The sequence below is a fragment of the Equus przewalskii genome, chromosome 26 (assembly GCF_037783145.1).
Source record: "Equus przewalskii isolate Varuska chromosome 26, EquPr2, whole genome shotgun sequence".
Taxonomy (NCBI): Eukaryota; Metazoa; Chordata; class Mammalia; order Perissodactyla; family Equidae; genus Equus; species Equus przewalskii.
The window spans coordinates 39399012-39418284 of NC_091856.1; the positions used below are offsets into that span (position 1 = coordinate 39399012).

Below are 19273 nucleotides of genomic sequence, written 5' to 3' on the forward strand. Positions count from 1 at the left end.
GTGGGAGCTGTTGTAGAGTTTCCAAAGCAGGGAGGTCACGTGATTGACAGTAGAGCCCTGCACTGTTGTGTTTGTTACAAGAAAGGACCTGAACATGGTTAGTGGTGGTGGTGTGGGAACCAGAGTGGAAGAAGAGGTCAAAGTCAGGAGAGAAAGATGGGTTCTTCTGAGAAGATGATGCTCTCATTTAGACCTCATACTCCCTCTGCTCTGAACACAGCAATAAGATAATAAATACATTTAGAAAGTAAAAGGACCTAGCCAAGCAGAAAACAATCTCTGTGGGCTAGAAATGGCACAGTGGTAAGGGACGCAGAGACCCTCCGCACTGGGCGTCAGAAACGTCCATGTGTGCCTCAGTGACTCAGCTCTGGGAGAAGTGTCTGGCCCTTTAAGGAGGCTGAGGAGAGCTGAGAGAGAGCTGATTATGGCTAGAGGCAGCTCAGAAGATGGCAAGGGCAGACATTGGGCAGGCCAGGTCTGTAGCTCTCACAGGGTACTGCTAAACTGAGGACCTGACACCCCAGGGTGGGAGCCCCTGTTTCTGAATGGGGCTGCAGAAAACAACTTCAACTTTGCTCATGGTGACTCTGTAGACTAAACTGTGGTGAAAGCTGAGCCCAAAGAAGAGAGGGATAAACACCCACAGTGGGAAGGTGAGCTCAGTCCTAAAGAAACAGAAATAACAGAACAAATACAGGTCACCTTAAACTCAATGTGCTTAATATCTTCAAAGGGTTAAAGGAAGAACTCATAGCATATAACATAAAATTACAAAAGAAAGACACCTAAGAACCAAGAATAGGTTAACATGAAAAAGAACTAAGTAGAAATCCTAGAAATGAAAAATATAGCTATTTAAATAAAAAAAATAAAGGGTGTGCTGTACACTGGACATGATCCAAGAGAGAAGAGGTGAGCTGGGAGATGTGGAGGAGCAGAGCAGCTGCGGCAGGGAGATGAAGCGCAGACATCTGGTGTGAGCAAAATGATGCCAACGTTGTTTCGGAACCAGTCTTAGCAAGTGTGTACTCCGAGGGCCAAGCAGGATGAACAAAAGCAATTCCAGACCTAGACACATTGTGATAAAGAGAAAATCTTAAAAACTACTCTAGAAAGACAGATTTCCCACAAAAGAATGACAGTCTGATGGCAAGCCTCTTGTGAACAATGATGCCAGAAGGTCTGGGAAAGTAACTTTAAAATATTGGAGGACAGTCCCTGTTAGCCTGGAACTCTGGTCCTGAGAGCTGTGAGTCCAGCGTGAGGTGAACTAAAGACACGTTTGCACACAGATACGGGGCTCTACCACCCCCGCCCCCCAGTGCTGAGAGTACCACGTTATACATCTGGTAAGGCGGATGATTTAGGAGGAAAAAAGTACATTAAGCTAACCCAAGAAGAAACAGGAAACCTGAACTATTTCAGAGATTGAATAATTAAAAGTCTACTTACCCAAGCCACCTCATCTAGTTAGTTTTACAAGTGAACACTAGGAAATGTTTAAGAAAGAAGTTGTGACAATTTTATATAGACCACTCCAGAGAAGATGAAAAGGAAAGCACCCCTCTCATTTTATGAGGCTAGAATAAAATAACCTTGATATGAAAAAACTAGACAAGGACAGTGTAAGAAAAGAAAAACATAGATCAGCATCAAAAACACAGAGACAAAACCATCCTGTGGGAAATAACTTATTAGATCGGCATATGCTTAAAAATGACTTTTATGATCAACTTGAATTCATCCTAGCAATGCAAGATGATTTAACATTAGAAAGTCTGTTAATGTAATTCATCATTTTAACAGATTAAAGAAAGAAAAAGCATTTGAACTATAGCGAAAACACAACCACCAAGTGAGTGAGAGGTCCAACGAAGCAAGATCGGCAGGTTGTGTGCATCATCAAGGCTGGGTGATGAGTATGTAGGGATTCATTACACTCTCTACCTTGTGTATGTTTGAAAATGTCCATAATAAGTGTTTTTTCAAAAAAAAATCACATGATAAAACCCAAAACTCCTTCCAAATAAGAACTCTTAGCAGATTATGCTGCTATCAGTGGTCTTCGTGCAGTAGAACAAGAAAAATGGAATAAAATTTCTCAGGATTGACAAGGAAGAAAGAAAAATGTCATCAATTACAGATGAAATATTTGTATATACAGAAAACTCAAGTGGTGTCATTTCAGACAGTGGGAAACAATTTGCTTATCCATAGAGAAAAACATGAAATTGGATGTCTACCTTGTACCAGATTTGAAAATCAGTTCAGATGGATGAAGATCTAAATGTGAAAAGCAAATCTGAAATTTTGGAAGAGCATACAGGAGTACAGGAGTGTGATGTTATTAACTCAGGGCAAGGAAGGCCTTCTTGAAGAGGAGAAAAGGAACGGTCATAAATGACATGATTGACTAATCTATTAAAATAAAAATTTCTGTGCCTCAAAAGACAACATAAAAGGGTAAAAAAAAAAAAACCCCAAGAGGTCATAGACTGTGAGAAGACATTTTCCTTAGTGTCAGCAAATAACCCACAAAGGATCATTGTCCAGAATATATCAAGAACTTCCACAAATCAATAAGAAGAGACGAATAACGTAGTAGGAAGGGGCAAAGGGTATAATGGGTAACTATGGGTGAGGAAATTAGGCTGATGAATAAACTTGTAAAAACTATTATCAGCTTTACTAGTAGTCAGGGAAATGCAAATTAAACCCACAATGAGACAAACTTTTCTCCTGTCAGTTTAGCTGAAATTAAATCTAACAATATCAAGTTTTCGAGAAGATGTGGAGAAATGAGGATTCCCTTGTGCTGTTGGTGGGTTGGTAGAACCACTTTGGAGAGCAATTTCATAATATCTAGTCCACTGGATGAGAACTGGAACTTGTGTGTAAGCAGTTCCTATTGTAGCTGTGTGCTCTGGAAGTTCTTGCTCATTTGCACAAGAGACATGTGAGACCATCACAGCAGCATTATTTGTAACGGCAAAAAACTGGAAGTCACCTGAATGTTCATCATCAGGAGAAGGGATAACAAAGTGTGTTATGTCTGTACAGCAGGGAAAATGAAGGACTTAGACTTAAATATGTTAACATGAATGAATCTCGCAAACATAATGTTGAGGAAAAAAAAGATTTGGAGTAATATATAGCATGTGATAAAATTTATTCAAGGATGAAAACCTACAAAACAATATCGATTATGGCATATATACAGTAAAAGTGTAAAAGCTTGCCTGGGAATGATAAACACCAGATTCAGGGTGCTGTTCCCCAGAATGTGAGCTCCATGAGGCAGGGTCTTTGTTTTGTCCACTCACAATCCTAAGCACCTGCATATTGCCTGACAGAGCAGGCACACTAAATGTTTGCTCAGTGAAGGTCGATGCAAACGATCTGAAATGAAATATTCAGAAATCAAGTCCTACTGTGTATAAAATAGAACCTCATAGCTAAACTTTGTTTATCCCAGTAACGCAAGAATTTGTCAGTGTGATTTCCCTATCTCTACAGGTTAAAAGAGAAAAATAAACATGTCAATAGATGTAGAAAGATAAAACATTGATGTGATGATAAAAAACATCATATACTAAGAATTGATAGGACTTAAAAAAAAACCCCACAGCTAGGGGGCCGATAGCTAGTGGGTTTCTTTTTTGATGGGATGAAAATATTCTAAAATTGGCTGTGGTAATGGTTGCACATACCTGTGAATATACTAAAAACCACTGGATGACACACTTTAAAGACTGAATTATATCTCAATCAAACCTTTACTTTAAAAAGACCACAGCAAGCATAGCAGGTGAAAGATTGTATGATGGTTAACTTTGTGTGTCAGCTGACTGGACCACAGGGTGCCTAGATTAAACGTGTCTGTGAGGGTGTTTCCAGATGAGGTTAGCATTTGAATTGGTAGACTGAGTAGAGCAGATTGTTCTCCCCAATGTGGGATGCCTCATCCAATCCGCTGAAGGCCTGAACAGAACAAAAGGCTGAGTAGGGGAGAATTGGCTCTCTCTGCCTGTCTCTGAGCTGGGAGATTAGTCTCCTCTCTTGGCTTTGGACTTGGACTGAAACTTATACTATCATCTCTGCTTGTGGACTGTGGATCTTGGGACTTCTAGGCCTCCGTCACCACATGATCCAATTACTTGTATATATCTCCTATTGGTTCTGTTTCTCTGGAGAACCCAGACTAATACAGATTGAAAGAATTATATTGAAGGAAAAACAAGGATGCCTAGTATTCAGACAGTTGAAGACAGTGTAATAAGATAAGAAAAAGAAAGAAGTGGAAGGACTGGAAATGGATAGACAAGATTGCTATTATTTGAAAATGATGTGATTGTTTACAAAGAAAATCCAAGAGATAATAAGAGAATTCACCAATGTTGCTGAACACAAGATCAACGTACAAAAATACGACTTTTCTATATAACAACATCATTCGAATTAAAATGAAAGATTTCATTCACAGTAGTAACAAAAACTGCAAGGTACCCAGAAATCTACAAAAAGCATGCAAGACTTTCATGAGTGAAATTATAAATTGTTATTAAAGGACCTAAAGAACGGAATACATGGATAGATATATTTATAGATGGGAAGCCTTAATATAGTAAAGGTATCAGTTCCCCCTAATTTAATATACAAATTCAATGTAGTCCTGATCCAAATTCCAACAAGACTGCTCTTGGAATTAGCATCTTGATTATGTGGAAGAGTAAATGTCCAAGGATAGCAAAGATAATCCAGGAAGGAGGGATTTCCCCACCATATATTAAGACTTTTTATAAAGCTACAGTAATGAAATTGTGAGATATAAAGTCAAAATATCTAAAGAACAGACTAGAGAGCCCAGAAACATGGCCAAGCCTATGTAGGAAGTTGGTTTTGTGAGAAAGATGGCATATAAATCAATGGGGAGGAGGGGATAGTCAGAAAATTGGTCTGGGAAATTGATCTTCCATATGGGAAAAAGTAGATCTTCATCCCCATGCACACACAACAGCACCCACAAACTCCAGTTGGGTTAGAAACCTAAATGTGAAAAACGAAACTTTAAAATAATTTGAAGAACATATGGGAAAATATCTTTATGACCTTGGGATGGAGAGGAATTTCTTAAACAAGGTGCAAAAAGAAGAAAAAAGGAAAAGACTGATACATCTGACTACATTAAACTTTTTTATATTACAAGAATAACTTAAAGCAAAGAGGAGACTAGAAGCAGACATTCCCACTAAACATTGCAGATGGAGGATTGGTGTATCTGAGAACACATGGGAAGTCTCACAGGTCAGTAAGAAAAAGGGGAGTCAGCAGAAATATGAGCCAAAGAGCTGGAAGGGCAGGCCACAGAAGAGGAGGTCTGAATGTCCACTGGCCACATGAGAAGACGTCCAACCTCACCAGCTTGCCCTTTCGGCCCATCAGATGGGCAGCTATCCAAGGATGTGACAATGCCAAGGATGTTGTGAAGATAGGTGGAAAAAGCAACCTATACTGCTTGCAGGAATTTAATTTGGGATAACTGCTTTGGAAACATCTAGTCAAGTCAGAGATGTGCATAACCTACTATCCAGCAATTCCAGTTCTAAACAATTTTTTCATGTGTGCACAATGAGACATAATAGCAAAAACCTGGAAACCACTGAAGTACCTATCAGGAGGAAAATAGATAAATAACTTGGAGGAACACTATGCAATGGTTTGCATGAATAAGTGGATTTATATGTGTTAACATGAATAAACTTCAAAGATATAATAGTGAATGAAAATAGCAAGTTGAAGAATGATATATGTAGTCAGATTCCTTCTCGTGCACGTTTAAAACACACATGGTGTATTTGTTCATAGACACATGTGTGTCTCGTGGTATGGAACTAAAAAGACACGGACCCTCGCCGGATCCATGATTGGGGTTGCCTTTCAGGAGTGATCTCTGCCAGGGGACCTGGTACAAATGTGACAAAATGTTAGCGATTTTCATAAGTGGCGGACACAGGAATGTCTGTTATTTTATCCTCTTGCGCTTTCCCACAAATACACGTGGCAAAGCGAGACCTGTGTCTCCTGATGGGGCAAGGGCTGCATTTAGCAGCCCTCATAGCCTGCACAACTGGCCAACGGTACAGGAACCTGGAGGGTCAGAGGGCCTGCCGGTATTGTTTGGCCTTGAGCAGCTCATGGCCCCTCTCTGAACCTAGTCTCCTCAACTGTGAACCAGTGACCTAGGCAGCTCGGGGAGTCGGGGAAGCTCTGCTTCCCCGCCCTGCTTCCTTTCTCTAGCTCGTTGCTGTGGTTCTCCTCCTTGTTCACCTTTTTCTCCTGCTTGGAGCTCCCTTTCCATTGTTGGCTGAAAATCTAGAGCATATTCATCTGCTAAGGCCTGACCCAGCTCAGTAACCATGACCTTCTGGAACTTTTTCTGGAGGACCCTGGGCCACCTTACTTCCAGCAGCACCATCCTCTAAAAACATGTTTGTGTGTATGCGTGCATGCATGTGCCCACGGGCTCTTGGGATGCAGCTGTGTCTAGACCCCGAGCAAGCAGGTGTATGTGCATGTGTAGGGGCGGGTGTGTGTGGATGGAGATGGCCATGCCAGCGTGCCCTGCACTGCTCTCCTCTGCAGATCCTGACCGGAGAGGACTGGAATGCAGTGATGTATCATGGGATTGAGTCGCAGGGCGGAGTTAGCAAAGGCATGTTCTCGTCCTTCTACTTCATCGTCCTGACGCTGTTTGGAAATTGTATCCTTCTATGGGGCTGGGTACAGGGGAGAGTGCTTGGCCTGGGCCTGCCTCTCTCTCTTTTTCCCCTCGGGGGATGGGGGGCACGTTGGTCCTAAATATGAGGGGCGTCTTCTCATGAGGTGTGCACTGTGCAACTCCTCCCTCAGAGGAGATGGCCTGAGGAGTCCAGATGGCAAACATTCTCGAGGCCACCTGTGCTTGGGGGATCCAGAGGCTGTGGGGGCTCAGGTTGATAGAGGCATGAGTTGCCCATGGAGCCGTCAGAGGGGGGTTCAAGGTGGACTCTGGGAAGATGAGGGCTTTAAACATTGAGGACAGCAGGTTGTTGGGTTTTTTTCCACTTTAATTCAATAATTAAGTTTTGGTACCTCCCCTGCTGAAAACATGGTTCCTGCAGAGAAATCAAAGGAGAGTTTTCTGTGGAGGATGCCAGTTAGGCTTGTGTTTCAGGACCTTATGTGGAAGGGGGTCTCTGCAGGGTCAGGGCAAGCTCAGCAGCAGTGGCGGCTCTGCCTCAGGCAGGCCATGTGGGGAAGGGAGACTGCAGGGCTCAGGATGCAGGTGGGGTGGGGGCCAGGCCAGGAAGATGTGAATGTGGCCCCATTGCTGGGGTGGGAAATTCAGGCCGAGGAGGGGCGTCTCAGGTTCTCAACTCATCCACGCATTAGAGTCAAGTCCCCTGAGGGCTGTCAAAGCCCAGATTCCAGCCCACGAATGTGCATTCTAACAGGCTCCCGGGGGTGCTGGTGCTGGTGCTGCTGGCCTGGGGACCCCACTTTGAGAACTGCTGCTGGAGAACATCCTGTAGAGCCTGGAGGAGAGATCTGAGCTGGAGAGGAACTGAGTTTTCTTCTCCCAGGCTGACCTACCAGCTCTTCCTTATCTCCCTCCTCGCACAACTGGCCACTTGGCTCTGTCTGTCCCTCTTTGTCTCTGCCTGCTTCGCTGGTTCTCACGCCAGTCTGTGACCTGTAGCACTCCAGGCCTGTTTCTCTTTGCTTCTATCTGCCTGTCTCTCCTACTACAGCCCTCAGCAGGCACTGCATCATCTCTCAGCCCTGTGTAACGTCACAGCTGAGGTCCGGGACCCCAGGATGGGGTTCAGCTGAGCATGAGGGGAGCTGAGCATGAGGCCCAGGAAGGGGGAGCCAGGGACCTTGAGGGGGCAGTGTTTGTTTGATGTGCTTACCAGATAGGTGAGACCTGGGGGCTGTTGTGTGAGAAAACCAGGAAGTGGCAGCCTGGTTGTCAGAGAGGGAAGAAGCCTGCAGTGTTGGCCTCAAATGGGGGTAGGGGGGTTAGGGGGTGTGGGGGAGGTGGGGCGGGTGGGGAACGGGAGGAGCAGCTGCTGTCCAGAAGGAGGTGCCCCTGCCCTGAAATGAAGCAGTGTCCCATGTGCACCACAGCTGCTTCTGACCCTGTGTACTCAGGCTAGGTGTGTCAGCCTTCAGGCCTCCTTGTCCTGTCCAATCAGAGTCACTCTTGCTGCATTGTTTGTCCCTCTGGCTAGGCCCTGAGGGGTGTGGCCTTAGTTCTGTCCTTTGAGTGTGGCAAGGCCTCTGAGGGTGTCCGTGGCTGTGGTTAGTGCCAGGAGGTGGTGGTCCGGCCCCAGCGTTGTGTCCTGTGAGTGTGGCTGGAGCCCTGAGCAGGCCTGCCTGCGAAGCGGAGCTCTGGGATGTGGCTGCCCCGAGCCTCACACAGACGCAGAGGCTCTCGAGCCTCACTCACACAGACCCAGAGCTCCTGGGAGGATGGCTGCAACCTGCAGGAGCTGAGTCCCCAGGCCTGTGGTGAAAGGGCTCAGTCACATGGAACGCAGGGCTCTAACGGGACAACTGGGCCCCCAGAGGACATTGGCAGTGTCTGAGACAGTCTGGTTGTCGTGCCTGAGGGGGAAGGTCCTGCTGGCATCAAGTGGGCAGAGCCAGGGATGCTGCTCAACATCCCGCAGCAAAGGATTGCCTGATCCAAAATGTCTGCCGTGCCAAGAAATGAGATAACTTAGGAGGGAAACCACAGAGGCCTGGAGAGGGCCTGGGTCTGCAGGCACAGTGCTGAGGCACGGCAGGAGGGCTGGGGAGGGATGGTTCTGGGGAGGCATTGCTCTGGGGAGCACAGGGAAGACAGTCCTGCTCAGCACTGAGATGAGTTTGCGGGAAGCCGTGCTCCAGCAGCCGGAACATGGAAGTGACTCAGGTCAGCGCAGCATGAGGGCCTGATCCTGGAGAGGTGCGAGAGGGCGGGGCAGGGAGGAACAGCTCACCACAGGCCCTTCTGCCTCTGGAACCCTGGGCAAGTTACTTATCCTCTGTGGCCTTTGTCACCTCATTTCTAAGAGGTCGTAGTAGCGCTTCGTCAGGGGGCTCCTGGGGGTGCTCAGTGGGATGAGGTGGTCCAGGGGGTCCTGCTTCTGCACACTCAGTGCTGTCTGCCATCAGCACAGCTCAGATGTTGTTCCTGCTGCTCTGCACCTTGAGGGAGAGGGTCCAGGGCTTCACTCTGGAAAAGGACAGGAGAAAAAGCCATGCAGGCTCCTTGAACCTAGGACCTGAAGCCCAGGAGGTGCTGGTCATGTGTGAGTTTGCATGTTTGTGGTGTGTCTTAGGTGGTCTCTGCTCAGCCAAAGGTGGTGGAGCCCCATGTGGCACCCATGAAAGCAGAAGGTGTTGGAGGAGGCTTCTTGTGCTGGCCAGAAATCAGGGAGAGGTGGGGACAGAAGTAGACAGTCCATGTGACCTCCCAGGTGGCAGAGGTGAACTAATCCACTACAGACTCTGAGTTCTGGCCCTGGAAGTCAGCTCTGAAGAGCTGGGCTAGGGGAAGGGGGTCCTTGTGGGTATCAGGGGAGGTTGAGTGAGATGAGCCAGAGTGAAGGAGGGCTGGGCAGAGACCAGGGGGCCACAGAGCCCTGGTAGCTGGGCTGGACTGCGTCTGGGCTTGACAGGGGCCTAAAGGGTCAGGGGACTTAAGGGGGCTGTGGATGCTAAGGGAAGGAGGCTGAAGGCTGGTCAAGATCTGGGGAAATGGGGGCCCCTATTTTCCATGAGGGAAGCTGTGGTATGACCATGTGGGAGGGAGTGGGGGCAGAAGCGTTCTCTTCCTTAGCTGGAGCCAACTAGACACCCTGCTGAATGTCTTCCTGGCCATCGCTGTGGACAACCTTGCCAATGCCCAGGAGCTGACCAAGGTATGTAAGTAGGGATGCCACCTGCAACCTAGTGCAGGGAGGGGCGAGGGATCAGTCCCTGTTGCTCTCGATGAGAATGGAGAGCCACAAGCTGGTCCAGGTCCTGGGTTAAGGACCTGTGTGACTGCTGTCCAGGGTAGTCTCTTCAGGGTACTGGACAGGCAAAAGTTAGGCTGTCACTCAGGGGTGTAGGGGAATGGCGCTGAGGAAGCATGTAGACATGTGCTAGGGGGGAGATGACTGCAAGGACAGCTCCTGGAGAAGCCGAGATCTGGGAGGAATGGCTAGAAAGGCAGGAGGAGATATGGGGAGCTGGAGGTGGCTGACAGGAGATGCAGCCCAGAGAGAGCCCTGAGAAGTTGGGGTAGGCTATCCTGGCCTCAGAGTGAGGGGCTATGAGATGCACCAATCACTGTGGCTGAGTGAGGTGAGGGGAGGTGTCCCCTCAGAAGGGAGAGGGATGCATGAGGTGGGTTCTAGGGAAAGTGCAGCTCTGAAGAGCCTAAAGGGCTGTGAGGGCCCCTGTGCTCACCTCCAGGTGGCGAGGGGCCCCTGTGGTCAGTCTCAGGTGTGGATGGTGAGCTCAGGTGGTCACTGGGTGGTGCTGTCCTCAGATGCTGGGCCTGGCTGGTGCCCCCTCTCAGCACATCTGTGCCGCAGCAGGGCAGCTCATTCTCTAGGCTGTGCCCAGTGGGTGTCATCTAATATTCATCTCTCATCGCTGAACCTGGTGGGGGATGTGATTACACACATCTTCCCCTGTGGTTTCCCTCCAGATGACAAAGCCCCCTACTTGGTCGCCTTCACCCTCATGGCCCTGCATAGTGTGGCTGGGCTGCCCGCTGTTTCAGCCTCAGGCCTGGGCTTTGATGAGCCCCGGCTCCTAGCAGGAGGGCACTGCCTCCTGGTGAGGCCATCTGGGAGAAGGTGCTGCCCCCGTTGCAGACACCCTGTGCTTGCTCTGTACGCTGGGCATGTGCCTGCATGTGCACCTTCAAGTGTGCGTCTGTGGACTCGTGCCCACCATCCCTGACAGATGCTTGCCTGTGCTTGTACCTATGCACATCTCTGTGCATATCTGACACAGTCCAGTCTGCTCCAGTCTAGCATATCCCAAGACTTGCAACCCCGTCACCCTTCTGGGGCTGAGCTTGACTCGGGCCTTCTCTGAGGAAGGCAGGTTCAAGGGCATCTCTGCTGGCAGCAGAGATGCAGGTGCACCATGGTGCTTCTGACAGTGAGTGCTGTGCAGGGACCCCTGCTGCCCCCAGCTCTCTGGGTAGAGGCAGGCCCACGCAGCATACATTCCTTGCTTCTGCTCAGCCTTCCTCCTGCCCCAACCCCAGGCCTGGCCTGTGGTGGTCCCTGGGGGTGTAGACTCCTCTGTTGCTCTGGCCACTGGCTTCTGAGGACTTGGGAGTCCCACTGGCCTGCCTATTTCTGTTGTCAGCCCAGGCCGAGGCCAAGCCTCACTGTCCAGGAGTGGCTGGAGAAGGGCCTGGGCCCCTAACTGGGCTGCCTGGGCTGGGGCACCTGTGAACCACAGAGCACTTCTTGGTGTCAGGATTTTTGGGCCCATGTGAACTGAGGGTGCCCAGCAGTGGTCTGGGCACCAGCTGTCCTGGGGCAGGAGTGAGTTTGAGCTCGAAGCCTTCACTGTCTCTTCAGCTTCTGCTGTCAGTGAGGACTCACCGAGGAAGCAGCATCCTTGGAGCCCTGTCTCCATGCACAGACACCCTGAGTGGTGGCTCATTTGGCCTAACTGCCCTAATTCAGGAATTCCCTCTTGTTTGGAAGTTGGGCAGGTTTGTGGCAGCCTATGGGGCCTTTCCTTAGCTGGCCAAGAGCCCCAAAGGTGGGGCTTGACTCTCCTTCCTTTATGTTCACACAAATATATTGTAGCCTCATTTATTTGTTGAAGTGGAAATAAACTCATTGAGTTTGTTTGAAGAACACCCTTTGGAGTGATTAGAGACGTCCTCTGCCCCCGAGAGCGGTAACCAGGGTGGAGTCTACAGCTTGAGGAAGGACCTTGAAAGGGGAGTCTCATGGTGGATCTGGCTTTGCCTCTTCTCTGAGACCTAAAGCTTGAAAGTCTCTTCTCTATGGTGGGAAATCTGCAGCAGCTAACAGGGGACTTAGTTTTTGCCATTATTGTGCTTCTAAAAGCAGATTCAAGGATATTTTGGGACCTGTTGGGAATGCTATCTCCCAGAGAAGCCAGGTGGGCCTGGGATTGGGGTTTTGGAGCAAATAATGGTGGTCCCATGGTGTAGCTGGACGACATGGAAGCCTTCATTTCCCTCCCAGGGCCCATGGACTCGACTTGGAGCTATTTATCTAGATCCAGAGCATGTTGGTTTTGCCTAGTGATGTGGGGTCAGAGCCAGGGGATCTGTCCAGATGTCCACTCCTCTTCCTATGGAGGGGGCAAAGCAGGGTAGGGTGTCTACACATGTGTGCACATATGAGCACACGCCAGCCCCGGTGGCAAAGCCATGGGAGTCCTTTCCAGGAAGAGGTGGTGAATACAGGGCCAGGCACTGCACGTGGCTGTCAAGTGTGGGGGGAACAGGGAGGGACTCCTCTCAGCCACAGTTAGAGATAGGTTAGAGATCACAGATGTGATCTGATGGGTCTAGATGGAAAAGCTCAGAGGCCATGAGGTGGTCCTGCTGGACGTGCTCCTGGTGATGGGTTCTGTGGGCAGTGCTGGGCTAGGACACAGGCTCAGGTGCAGGGTCCTGCCCCTTGTCCTTGCTCACAGCTCTGGGGCAGAGGCTGACTTCGTTCAAGTATGACAGGTACTCCTGAGGTGGGAGGCAGGATGGGTTTGACAGAATGAGTCTCAAGTGATGTGGGACAAACATGCAGAAATGCCTAGGCAGTGGGGTCCTGGGGGCTGGAGCTCAGGAGAGCAATCAGGGTGCCAGCGTAGGTGTGGAGTCATTAGCTGATGAGTGCCCTAGGACATGGCACATGGGGAGAGGGTGTTGAGGCGGGAACCTTGGGGACCATCACCTTGAGCAGCAGGCATAGAAGGGGGCCCCTTCTCTGAAGGCTACCAGAGCGCTCATGTGGAATTGATGCTCAGTGCTGGAGCGTGGGTGGGTGTGCTGATGCAGGAGCCAGCTGCCTGTCTCCAGGTCCAGAGGGCAGGAAAGGCCTGGAGGCTCCAGAGGAATAGCTGATGGTGTCAGAGTGAGTGCAGCACTCTGAAGGCTGGCTCCACATTTCTGTCTGTTCAAACAGGATGAAGAGGAGATGGAAGAAGCAGCCAATCAGAAGCTCGCTCTGCAAAAGGCCAAAGAAGTGGCTGAAGTCAGCCCCATGTCTGCTGCGAACATCTCCATTGCTGCGTAAGGCTCTTGGGAACAGACTGTGGGGTGGCAGTGGGGCTGCTACAGCATCCCATGGCTGGGCCCTCAGCAGGGCACTCCTTTGGGAGGCTTCCTCAGAGGGCCCCTTGCCTTGGCTGGAGCTTGTTAGCACACAGGTCCTCCCCAGGAGCTGTGATCAGAGGGAATGTCTCCCTTCTCCTGCAGGAGCCTTTGAGCAAAGGGCTCACCTGGGAAAGCCTCCACGGCTTCTCCCAGTTTGAGTAGGAGCAAGGTGTGGCAACATGCTGCCTTCACATCGTGGGGGGGATTGGCTCTGCTGTAGGTATTTGCTCCTTGACAGTCTTGGGTGGCTCCAGAGCCCCTTCCTGGGCAAAGCCTGTGAGTCAGGAGTAAGGAATCCGTATGTCTATTTTACACACGGCTTTTCAAAAATGAATTTTGTGAGCCAAAAGATTCTAGGTGGTGCTTCAGCAGCCCAAGAGACTTCATGCGGTTTCCAAAAATGACTTTGAGATTTTGGTATTGGGACAGAGGTCAAGGGGAGTGTCTGTGATGAGAAAAGGTGAAGGCGGGGCCAAGGCTTCTGTGGGGAGTCTGGTCATGCCAGGGTTCAGCTGAGCCTCGAGGCACGTTGCAGAAGCACATTTGGAGGCAGTAGGGACTTCATAGTTGGGACAGAGTGCTCAGCCCAGGGCCAAAGCTTCAGTGGACTGAGAGAGGTCAGCAATAGGGGTAGGGAGACAGGAAAGTCTGGCCCATGGCCTGGTCACGGGATGACCATGAGAGGGCACAGAAGAGCTCTCTGCTGCTGGGAACTGGCTATCTGGGCCAGGCTAAGTCCATCCCAGAGCTGACGGCTTTGTCTTCAGCTCCACGCCCACTGCACCCGTTCCCAGTGCCGATCCAGGGCCCTGCTCTGTAGCTGGCCTCCCTCTCTTTCTGCTGGCACTGCCATCACAGTGCCCGAAAAGCCGTGGGGACCGCACATCTGCGCTGCTGAATGCGCATGCTGGCACAGGGATGAGTTTGCTGGGAGTATGAGTGCCAGTGTGAGAGAGTGCATGTCTGGTTGTATGTGAGTTTGTGTGTGTGCACATGCACGTGTGAGTGTGTACCATAGCAGCTCCGTTCTTGCCTGGCGGTCACCAGGCTGATGACCTATTTTCTAGGAAGGTGTTTACAGAGGACCTGTCTCTAAGCCAAGCAGAGAATGCTAGACTTTAGGGGAGAAGAAGCTAGAGGAGGTCACAGCCCCTGGAGGCCCAGGCAGGACACAGCAGTCATGGCTCACACAGTTGCTGGGGGGCTCAGTGCTCAGTGGTTTCAATGTTTTGTTGTCTGGCCAATTCAGTTACTTAGTCTGCTTGGTCCTGGGCTGCTGTGGCCTGGCAGACTTCCCTTGCATGGTCCCTTCCCTGAGCTCTGTAAGCTGCTGGTGGTCTGCTGCAGAGAGGGCGGCGGGTGAGCCTTTGACTCACTCCCATGGGCCTTGTGGGGTTCCTGTTTAGCATTTTCCTTCTCTGCTGTTCCTGGTGCCGAGTGTTTCGTCCCATGGCCCCTGCTACCTGCCAGGGCTGCCTGCCCCTTGGGAGTGTGTAGCAGGGCGTCCACTCCCATCTGGGCTGAGACCTCAGAGAGGAGGGTGCTGGGGCCCTCAGCACAGCCATGGAGAGCACGTCGGGCTGCCAAGAAAAGAAGTCTGTATGCTCTTCCTCCTCCACCTCCTGTCCCCACTGGGGATGCTGCTGTGTAGGAACAAGGCTGTAGACTGGCCTCCCTGGGCCTAGGGAACATAGGACATCAGCTACTGGCTGATCACCACCTCGTGCTTCTGTTCCCCTGGGAATGGGTGCCTCGCATAGGCACAGGTGCTCTGCCTCACAGCAGGTCCTGAGCTGGGTGTCAGCTCCTTCCCGTCACAGCCAGCCTGGGGTGTGTCCAGGCACTAGCCCCTGTGTTCCCCCATCTTGAGCCAGTAGGGGTCCTGCAGGCTCTCCTGGGGTGCAGCTGGGAGGGCCTTTGTCCTCTGTTGGACCACCTCTGTCGGACACGGCTATCAGTGGGTGTGATCCCTAGAGATCCCACACACTGGGCGACGACTGGCCCCTGGGCATGTATGGGTGGTGGGTGTGAGGATGGTGTGTGGCTGCTGTTTGCTTTTCTCTGTCGTGCTGAGACCTCTGAGGGCCGGGAGCTGCTGCTCAGAGCTCCTGGTGTCTTTCTGTCCTCTGCCTGCCCCTTCCGCCTGTCTCTGACTGTTTCCCGTTCTCCTGGTGAGTCATATTGGCTGGATGGGCCTTCTCCGTGTGTTCATTTCTACAACCCGAGCTGCTGGGGTGGGGTGAGAATGAGGTCCCCCAAGTGACCCTTGCCCTGACCCTGCTCCTCACAGCTGGGCCTTGTGGTCTGTGAAATGGGAGGACTGGCTGAGATGTTCTCTGTGACGCCTTGGATGCTGAGGGGACGTTTAGTGTCCTTGGTGTTTGAGAGGCCCCCATCAGCACTCTGTGTAGCTTGACACAGACGGTGCCTGAATCCCAGCTCAGAGGGCGCCCATGTCCTGTGGAGGTTGGCTGGGGCTGTGAGCATCTTGGCTTCAAGTGACAGTCACTTCAGGCTCCTGGGAGGGAAGGGACGCTAAGGTTGATGTGGTCTTCCTGGTTCTCTCTGCTGAGTCGTGCTCCTCATCACCCAGACTTGTGAATGCCGGGACACACACTCACTCTCGCTCACACGTTCACTCACACACTCGCTCATGTTCATTCTCACACATTCACACTCACCCTGACACTCACTCTCACATATGTTAACACTCACACATGTCCACACCCACTCACTCATATACGTTCACAACCACTTGTTCTCACACACGATCATACTCACACACTTACAAATGTTCACACTCACCCATGTTCTCCTTTACTCACACACTCATACATGTTCACATTCACACTCACACTCATACTCACACAGTCCACTCACTCACACACATTCACACTCACATTTTCACACCCACTCAAACACTTGCTCTCACACATGTTCATATTCACTCACATTCTCATGTGCATTCACACTCACACCCACTCTCATACATTCACACTCACTCTGACCCTCACTCTCACACACTTTCACATTTACTCTCTCACACACACTCATTCACAGCCTCACACACTCATTCATATACTCACACAATTTCACACTCACAATCCACAAGCTTACACACTCAGTCACACACAAAGATTTGCACCCTCTCTTGCACACACACACCTGTTTGCACCCAGGGCCTGCAGACAGGTGAGTTGCTTTGAACTCCTCACAAATGTATGTAGACTCAGCCTTGAGAAGGAGGAGCTGGGAACCCACCTTGCTCTCCTGGGGAAGCCACCTCGAAGGGAAATGATTGTAAAGAGCTCTTTGGTTTCTCTCTATTGGCTTTGGAAAAGCTTTAAGAAAGTCACTTGGAAGTGACTGGCATTACACCCAAGGGAAGGTTGGGTGGTGATGGAACCTGTGCCCCGGGAAAGGTCATGGTGAGCTGGAAGCACCTGGCTTAGAGCCTGGGGAGCCAAGGGACCTGGGTGGGCTGGGGGCAGAGTGGGGTTGGGAGGCACAGGGCGCCCAGGTGAGGCGCTGCAGGTAAGGCCTCCTGTGTCAGCTGGCTCTGCTCCATCTCGAAGGCCAGGCGACTGCATGGGTCAGCCCACCTTGGCCCCTTGGGAGTGGGCGCTAAGTCTGGTGGGGGAGGGCTGTTTGGAATTGTGGGACAAGTGGTGCTGGCTCTTTCCAACCCCACTACCCTTCCAGGGGCAGTGCGTGCAGAGCTGTGGCAGATGGGCCCCCAAGATAATGGCTTCTCGTCTTCCAGCCATGGTGGGATTTGCTGTGTTCACTTTAGTTTCACTTTTCTGCTGGATGCTCTTTCTTTCTCAACTTCTCTTTTACCCCGAGGTCTCAGCTGGTGCTCATTCTGATGGAAGCATCCCTGGCCTCCTGCCCAGATGCACACTGCAGCCTGCACCCTGACCTGGCGTGGCTCACACGTGTTCTAGTGTCTCTTAGAACTCTCTCTGGTTTTCTCACTTTGGTTTTGTTTTGTTTTTTGCATGTGCAGTTTTGTAAAGCAAACTCGAGGTACTGTATCTCGCAGCTCATCTGTCTCCAGCGTAAACTCACCGTGAGTCGCTCTGCTACGATATCCATCTATGGCTTCATGATAACTACACGCAAACACCTCCCTCTACGCCTAACTCTGCTTTCACACCTCAAGTCATTTGCTTCAGGGGCAGCTCCAGGCAAGCCTTCTGCAGCCTGGCGGGGACGTCCCTAGGTCCTGCTCAGGGGCATCAGACTCTCTGAGCTCAGCCCTTCCGCCTCTCCCTCCTGGTCTCTGTCCTCCTGTCTGCTGTCTGTCCATGTGCTGTCACTCTGGTGTCTCGGGCACATCTGCTTCTCCTGAGGTGACCGCCGCTGGGTGCCACTGGGGGCTGTCTCCTTTGGTTCCCATGAGGTAGTGTTCATTAAGGGCTCACGGGGGACATTCATGGGGTCCTCCTGCCCCATCCCTTCCTTATTTGGGAGAGGATGCATCTGTAATCTTTAGGATGTCCTTGTTCTAGCAAGAGCAGAGCCGCTGTCCAATTGTGAGGCTCACACTAGACCAGCCAGTGCCCGAGGCAGAACTATGGAAACCTCAGGGTGGCTCTCCTGCAGTGACACCAGTCTGACTGGGGAAATGGCCCTGAGCGGCTTGTCCCCAGGGGCTTCCTCCTGATGCTGAGACCAGGCCCTGTACGTGAGAGGTCCTTGGAGTGGCTGGGTACTGTGAGGCAGGGAAGCCCAGGTGCCCTCTGTGTCCTGGTGGTGGTGGTGGTAGCTCCTGTTGTCCCTGACTACCTTGCTCCCTGCTTGGCCAGCACAGAGCTGGGTTCGGTCCTCCCACAAGTACTTGGGCCTACTGGCTGCTGGGGCCCTGAAGTCTCATGGGGTAAGAAAGCTAGATCCTCATTGACTGATTCATAGGATGGAGTAAGATTCGGATGTAGGTATCAATGGTGTCACACCATGGGCTGTTTCACAGTGTCAGCAGCTATGGGCAACTGGCTTTCTCAGTCCAGAGACCTCAAAGCAGGGCCACACCACAGAGGCTCCTTTCTGAGTCTTGCAGACATCCACAGTGCCTGGGTCCAGTGCAACTGAGCCTGGCTGTGCCTGCAAGCCGGGACTGGGACATGGTGGGACCGATTCCTCCATGTGACTCCTTAAAGAGCCCTTTTAAACAAGGACTTTGCCAGAATTAGAGTCACCGGCCACACTGCACTGTAGATCAGAGGGTGGCCCTGCCCTTGCTCTCACCTTCCTCCACTGCTCATGAGCTTGGTGGAGAGGCACAGAGTGAGAGACCAACGCGGGCCAAACTGCTCTGTGTGCCAGACAGAGCAAGGACAGAACAGCCACGAGGGCAGGGGCAGGCTGAGTCAAGCACCAAGGAGGAGAGGCTGGTGCACAGAATGAGACCATCCAGAGAGGAAGCCAGTGGTGCCACTAAGTGGCAGGCAGATGCAGACAGTCTCAGGTGGCTTTAGGGCCCAGAGAGGCAGAGAGACCCAGCAGGAGCTGGGCCAGGTAGAGCAGCAGTGCAGGTTGCTCAGTGTCTTGCTCCCCTAGGTCGTGATGAGGGGAGCCTGCCAGCCCCACGGCACCCTCCAGTCCAGCAGACAGCCCACCTCTCCATGACTTTAGCTGCTTCCTGGGAGAGAAGAAGCTGCACCTGAGGGTCAGGTTGAGGGCAGAGCCATGCTGTCAGGATCCCATCCCCACTGAGCTGCCAGGTACCACACGTCCCCATTGCCTTTACTGCCTGTCTTTTCTGACAGAGAACTTGTCCCCAGTACTTGTGGCTGTTCCTGAGTAGGCCACCACCCTGCCAACCAAGTGGCTCAGAGTCCAGAGTCCAGGCCCATCTTGGGGTGCTGGACTGAT

General features: G+C 51.1%; 1 protein-coding gene across 10 annotated transcripts in view; it reads left to right on the forward strand.

The window, feature by feature from the left end:
- The window catches only part of CACNA1B (calcium voltage-gated channel subunit alpha1 B), a 198330-nt gene that overhangs the window by 83754 nt on the left and 95303 nt on the right, over positions 1 to 19273 (forward strand). For 6 of the 10 annotated variants that reach the window (XM_070596531.1, XM_070596535.1, XM_070596540.1 and 3 more), the window contains 4 exons: positions 6646 to 6763; positions 9886 to 9953; positions 13206 to 13312; positions 17406 to 17468. In XM_070596531.1, the coding sequence (XP_070452632.1) occupies positions 6646 to 6763; positions 9886 to 9953; positions 13206 to 13312; positions 17406 to 17468 (356 nt within the window). The remainder of the gene's footprint in view (positions 1 to 6645; positions 6764 to 9885; positions 9954 to 13205; positions 13313 to 17405; positions 17469 to 19273) is intronic. The other 4 variants (XM_070596538.1, XM_070596539.1, XM_070596536.1 and 1 more) reach the window with 1 other exon arrangement.